The sequence below is a fragment of the Lampris incognitus genome, chromosome 16, assembly GCF_029633865.1.
Source record: "Lampris incognitus isolate fLamInc1 chromosome 16, fLamInc1.hap2, whole genome shotgun sequence".
In the NCBI taxonomy this organism is placed as follows: Eukaryota; Metazoa; Chordata; class Actinopteri; order Lampriformes; family Lampridae; genus Lampris; species Lampris incognitus.
The window spans coordinates 2,956,037-2,963,222 of NC_079226.1; the positions used below are offsets into that span (position 1 = coordinate 2,956,037).

Consider the following 7,186-nt stretch of genomic DNA (forward strand, 5'->3'; position numbering starts at 1 on the left):
GTACAGTGGTGAGGCAGGACTTCCCAGCAGGGAAAGGTGCGCATCACAGCACCATCATCGTGCACTCCAAAAGTGCCTCAGCGCTGGCCTCCCAGTCCTCTTACAACTTGCTGAGCCCTCCAGACAACAGCAGGGACAGGACTGTGTATGTCAACTCTGCCTTTACTGAAGACGAGACTTTGAACCAGCAGTGTCACCTCGAAAAATCTGTACATCACCTGACTCTCGGAGATGTTGGGTTGACTGTCAAACGCCCACCACCTTACCAATGGGACACCTCACCCTCTGAGGAGTTCTGGCTCTCCCCAGAGCAAACCATGTTATCTCCTCCGCCAGGAGCACACAAACCCCCACCCATGATCTTCAGTCAGTCTCAGCACTTAGACATGACCCGGCTGCCTTTTGTGCTCACAACCAAACCTCCCAACAGTCCTAGTACAAGTACACTTACTTTCCCATCAGGTTACCAGATAGCACTCTCGCCTTTTCCTCCAGGTGTGGGCCACAGTGGACCCCCTTTACAGACCCTGCAGAACCCTTCACCACCTCAGTGCACTCCAAACGAGATGGTTGCTCCAGTGTCGTTTCCCCAGCAGGAACCAGCATTGGTCTTACCACCAGGATACCCACCCAACCTCACTAGCTTGGCCTGCTGCCCCCTTCCCCCAATGTACCCTGGGACAAGCGCATGTGCTGGGCTTCAGCTACACCCCATAAACCTACACCCCTGGAACCCCTACCCCTGCCCACCTCCCATGCAAGACCCGCCATCGCATCCAGCGCCCCCCCTGCCTGCCAAAACCCATCAGATGATAGAGAAGCCGATCCTTTCCCCTCCCCCCCCGACAGCACCACCTCCCCCACCCCCCCTCCCGCCCCTTCCTCCTCCTCCCACAGAGCCGCCACCATCCAGAAGTGTTACAGAGGATCCAGCAGAATCCGCCAATAATTTCCCAGAGCCGTCATCGTTGAATGAAAGTCCTGTCCCACAGGAGCCAGATCGCTTCAACAAGAAGAGCCGCAAACGTCTTGACAGCCGAGCAGAGGAGGCCAACATGCCTGCGGTGTCCGAGGGCAAGTCCAGAAAGGAAGGGCGCGCACTTTCCGACTTCAACACACTCATCTCCAGCCCCAGACTCAGCGGCAGAGAGAAAAAGAAGCCCAAAAGCCAACGAGAGCAGCTCAACAAAACCAAGAAGATGAGCCGGACCGCAAATGAGTTCCAGGACAGCTCTGAGAGCGAGCCTGAGCTGTTCATCAGTGGTGATGAGCTCATGAACCAAAACCAGAGCAGTAAAAAGAGCTGGAAGAACAAACGCAGCTTGCGGATGGCAAGCGAGCTGGAGGAGATAAAGTGCCGAAAGGCAAGTGAGAGAGAGGACCGTAGTTTGGGAAGCCAGGGCTTTGTTTACGTCATGGCCAATAAGCAGCCATTATGGAATGAAGCAACACAGGTCTACCAGCTGGACTTTGGAGGGCGAGTTACTCAGGAGTCCGCCAAGAACTTTCAGATTGAGCTGGATGGCAGACAGGTACTCCTTTACTTTGACACTAGACATACTAAGTCATGCGGGGTTATCTGACTTACAGTGATGAAACCATGGCTTTAATTGTCTATATTATTTCACCAGTTTTTTTAAAACTTTTTTAGATTCTTAAACACAAGCCCTTATGGCCTACGTCTATCGATAGAAGGGTGAAACCATTGAAAATACAGTTTAGCAGAAGTCTTAATTCTTACTGATCAGTTGATCCATCACTTTGTCTCTAAATCTTCATCAATAGGCCTTTTTCTCAGAAAGCAGAAGTGATTAGACGTGGTGTATATTGATTTCTGCTTAGCCGCTGTGGCAGTGATTCACCAGATGGATAGCAGTCCAGTATTTTCAACTTCTCTCTCGACTTTGCCCAAATTTAATGTGCTGATGTCATAAAGATTGTGGAGTTTCATTCTTCAAAAAAGGGCGTAAACTCAATAAGAGATTTCAAATTTTTCTAAAGAATTTGTGCACAATTATCAAGTTAAATAACATTTGATACTAGCTAAAGCTGGGGAGGTACGTTTTTTTATAGTGTGGTTGGGCAAAAATTTCACAGGAACCTTTCAGCATATGTAATACAAGTGGCCTGAGGGAAAACTAGACTTCTGCACCCCCTCTTGGCTCTGTATTCAGGCTTTAAAAGATCTAGCCTGGGATGGAAGATTTTTAGCCAATCACGCTATCGGCTGTTCTACAAATTCGGATGCGTGTGTACGTGATCAATTCGTGTCCGGCCCGCCCCGCCGGTCGCTTGTGGTTGTAACCCTAACCCTAAAAATCAACAAGACCAACTCCAAATTCATGCAACTAAGAGAGTCGCTGAAAAAACTTTTTTTTTTTACATGGATAGATTATCAACTACGATAAAAGTTTCACGAGTCTCACTTCGACATTTCCCAGTTGGACGTGAGTGGAAGGGGCTGAGGAGTGATGCGGAGGTCATTTGGTGGGCGGGGCTTAGCGGAGTGATACGAGGCAGCAGAGAGAGGCGGGGAAGGTTTAGCATTGCAATTTTCAGTGTTACCGACTGCAGCTTTAACGTCACCTCACTATGTTCGCCTTACTGGATGTTTCTCTCCTACTCTGAATCTAGGCTATTTCTATATATATATATTTCTCCCCAATTGTTCCCGTCCAATTACGCCACTCTTCCGAGCTGTCCTGGTCGCTGCCCCCCCCCCCCTCCGCTGATCCGGGGAGGGCTGCAGACTACTACATGCCTCCTCTGATACATGTGGAGTCCCCAGCTGCTTCTTTTCACCTGACAGTGAGGAGTTTCACCAGGGGGACGTAGCGTTCCCCCTCCCCCCCAAATAGGCACCTCAACCGACCAGAGGAGACGCTAGTGCAGCGACCAGGACACATACCCACATCCGGCTTCCCACCCGCAGACACAGGCAATTGTGTCTGAGGGGACGCCCGACCAAGCCGGAGGTAACACGGGGATTCGAACCAGAGATCCTCGTGTTGGTAGGCAACGGAATAGACCGCCACGCTACCCAGATGCCCCCAGAATCTAGGCTACATTAACATTATTTATTTATCACAATTTTAATCCGCAATGGTTAGTACGGTTGCCTCACAGCAAGAAGGTCCTGGGTTCGAGCCCCGGGGTAGTCCAACCTTGAGGGTGGTCCCGGGTCGTCCTCTGTGTGGAGTTTGCATGTTGTCCCCGCGTCTGTGTGGGTTTCCTCCGGGGGCTCCGGTTTCCTCCCACAGTCCAAAGACCTGTAGGTCAGGTGGAGCACCCATGCTACATTGCTCCTAGGAATGAATGTGTGTGTGTGTGTGTGTGTGTGTGTGTGTGTGTGTGTGTGTGTGTGTGTGTGTGTGTGTGTGTGTGTGTGTGTGTGTGTGTGTGTGTGTGTGTGTGTGTGTGTGTTGGCCCTGTATGGTGGCCTGGCCTGGCGGCCTGTCCAGGGTGTCTCCCCGCCTGCCGCCCAATGACTGCTGGGATAGGCTCCAGCATCCCCGCCACCCTGAAGCAGGACAAGTGGTTTGGATAATGGACGGATGGCTGCAGGACAAACTTACTGTGCTTTGTGTTTTGTTCGGTGTTGAACGTGGATGGACAGGTGGTAGTCAGGGCTATGCTAGATGCTACAGCTACATGCAAAAGAACAGGGAGCCCCACAAACTTGGGGTGTGATTAGACTGCTGGTTGATTTAAATCTTTCGTTAAGTCGGCAGTTCGTTTTGCTGCCTTGCCTCTTGAGTGAAAGGGTAAGCACGGTTGTTTTTGTGTGGAAGATGAACACTAAAGTACACAACAAAAGCTCCAGTTTCCGGATTCTGCCGTTGTTGTTATTATTGTGACTGTACTGCTAAACCTACATGTCACCAACTAGTAACTACTTCCAAACAAAAAAAGAAGAGTTTCAGATCTATAGAAAGGTCAAAAGAAATTACAGGGGGCGCCCGAGTGGCGTGGTGGTCTGTTCCGTTGCCTACCAACACGGGGATCGCAAGTTCGAATCCCCATGTTGCCCCCGTCTTGGTCGAGCCTCCCTACAGACACAATTGGCTGTGTCTGCAGGTGGGAAGTCGGATGTGGGTATGTGTCCTGGTCGCTACACTAGCGCCTCCTCTGGTCAGTCAGGGTGCCTGTTCGAGGGGGAGGGGGAACTGGGGGGAATAGTGTGATCCTCCCACGCACTACAACCCCCTGGCGAAACTCCTCACTGTCAGGTGAAAAGAAGCGGCTGGTGACTCCACATGTATGGGAGGAGACGTGGTAGTCTGCAGCCTCCCCGGATCAGCAGAGCGGGTGGAGCAGAGACTGAGATGGCTCAGAAGAGTGGGGTAATTGGCCAAGAACAGTTGGGAGAAAAAGAGGGGAAAATCCAAAAAGAAGTTCGAGATCTATGGAAAGGTCAAAGGAAATTACAGATTGAAGTATTCCTAATGACATGATCACATTTTCTGTGTGTGAGTTAACCCCAACCTCCACCAGCCTCCACCAGCCTCCACCAGCTAACCCAGCCTGTGTCCTGCCCTATACTGCCCGTTAGCACAGTCACATAGATGCTAACACATATGGACTTGGCTTATATAGCAACCAAGGTTTGTCCTCACTCTCACCACACAGACACGCACACACACACACGCACGCACGCACACACACACACACACACACACACACACACACACACACACACTCACATTCTAACACTGTCTTAGCTTTAGCATAGGTAAAAGCTGCTACACTACACAGCGTTTTCATGTATGTCATCTATAAATACATTACATTACATGACTTGACATGACATGACATGACATGACATGACATTACATTTGTCATTTAGCCGACGCTTTTATCCAAAGCGACTTACAATAAGAGCATCATGTAACGTAGGAGATCAGGAGAACTACTTGTCATCAGAGGTCATAAGTGCATCTAAACAAGCATCTAAGAGTAAAACCAGTGCTAAAGTAAAAGCACAAGAAACAGATTTTGTTTTAAATGAGTGAATACAACAGTAAGTGCTAAGAACAAGTAACAGGGTACCAGTAGTTCTTGAAGGGTGAGTTTTCAACCTGCGCTGGAAGATGGGCAGGACTCCTCTGTCCTGACATCAGTGGGGAGTTCATTCCACCACTGTGGGGCCAGGACAGAACAGAGCCGGGACCAGGTCGATCGGCAGCAGGGGCCTCTGAGCGACGGGGCAACCAGGCGTCCTGAGGCAGCAGAGTGAAGTGGTGGGGTGGGGGTGTAGGGCTTGACCATGGCCTGGATATAGGAAGGAGCTGCTCCTTTCACTGCCCTGTAGGCCAGCACCAGAGTCTTAAAGTGGATGTGAGCAGCTCCTGGGAGCCAGTGTAGGGACATGAGAAGGGGAGGTGTGTGGGAGAACTTAGGGCGGTTGAACACCAGATGAGCTGCAGCTTTCTGAACAAGCTCCAGAGGTCTGATGGCCGACGCCGGGGCACCAGCAAGGAGGGAGTTACCGTAGTCCAACCGGGAGATGACCAGAGCCTGGATGAGCACCTGTGGCGTCTCGTCGGTGAGGAATGGGCGAATCCTCCGGATGTTATAGAGGAGAAATCTGCAGGAGCGAGCAACCGATGCAACGTTTGCAGCAAACGACAGTTGGTCATCCAGGATCACACCAAGATTCCTCACAGTCCGAGTTGGTGTCACCACGGTGTTGTCATGGTGATGGCCAGGTCTCGGTGCGGGCAACCTTTCCCCGGGAAGAACATCAGCTCTGGCTTGTCCAGATTGAGCTTCAGGTGGTGTGTCACCAACCACTCCGAGATGCCAGTCAAGCACACAGCAATGTGTGTCTCTACTTGTGTGTCAGAGGGAGGAAAGGACAAGATCAGCTGGGTGTCATCGGCATAACAATGGTAAGAGAAGTCATGCGAGCGAATAACAGAACCCAGGGATGTCGTGTACAGGGAGAAAAGGAGAGGACCCAGAACCGAACCCTGTGGAACGCCTGTAGTCAATGTGTAAATACAGTTTTTATGTATGTCATCTATAAATACAGTCTTCATGTATGTCATCTATAAATACAGGTTTTAGTTGACACGTTGATAATTTTCTCATGTAACTTGGTGCTGTCTCGTCTCTGGTTGGTCTGTTTTTTTCTGTCGTTTTAGGTGATGCAGTTTGGGCGTATAGATGGGAATGCCTACATCCTGGATTTCCAGTATCCTTTCTCGGCTGTGCAGGCGTTTGCTGTTGCCTTAGCCAACGTGACTCAAAGGCTGAAGTGAAAAGGTGCTTGGATGGGTGGGTAGGTCACTTTGTGGTAGTGGATGAGCTGGTTTGAAGGTATATGAGTGGTCCTCATACGCCTCAGTGTGTGATTTCATGTCAGGGACATTAAGCATGAGAGAAGAGGCTTGTTCCTGGACAAGATTGTAACTTAAATTGTTAAATTATCGAAATGCAAATAATTTACAAGTGGGAGAAAGATAAAGTTATTTAGGCCTTCATCAAAGCCAGTCCATTTGTACGGAAGACTATGTCACTGAATGTCGAGCTAGTTACCTGAAAAACTACTGTTTTCTGAGCTTGATGAAGGTCAAAATAAACACAAGTTAAAGTTAACCCTAAAATAACCAAATTTTAAAGGCCCTTCTGGAACCATAGCTCTGCTTGTCGGTAGTGCTGACACTGGTTTTCAATCTCAGTTTTATTGGTTATGTTTATGACAGAAGCACTGACATGATAAGACTGCTGATCATGAACTTCAAATATTTTTCAAATCTGTAAGTTTTTCGTTTGCATTTCTCATTTGCAAAAATGGAGTCAATCTAAAGTTGCGTCAGATAAGTTTTAGCAGCAAACTGACTTTTTTGACACTCAGAAAAGATGGATCCGTGCTTAACCCATGTTAAGTCACTAAGGAGTATTAAAGATACAATCCTGAAGATTTACATACTGACAGTGTCCTGTCTGATGCTCTGTGTCTCTGGTGTGTTTAAGACAATAACTAGTCCACAAACATCACATCCTGCAGACTGTAGCATCACATCCTGCAGAGCGGTGTAGCGGTGTGTGATGTGGATGGTTGGTGTCCGCAGACTGTATTAGGATGTGATGTGGATGTTTGTTGTGTGGTTGGACTTCACCAGGAAAAATGACAGGGTGCATAGTGTTTTCATCTTCATCATAGCAGCTGGAGAAGACCTTC

General features: G+C 49.1%; 1 protein-coding gene across 1 annotated transcript in view; it reads left to right on the top strand.

Moving 5' to 3' along the window:
• The window catches only part of LOC130126669 (tubby-related protein 4-like), a 36,623-nt gene extending 30,360 nt beyond the window's left edge, over positions 1-6,263 (top strand). Inside the window, exons 16-17 of the mRNA XM_056296280.1 lie at positions 31-1,532; positions 6,147-6,263. Coding sequence (XP_056152255.1) covers positions 31-1,532; positions 6,147-6,263 — 1,619 coding nt within the window. The remainder of the gene's footprint in view (positions 1-30; positions 1,533-6,146) is intronic.
• The last annotated feature ends 923 nt before the right edge of the window (positions 6,264-7,186 follow it).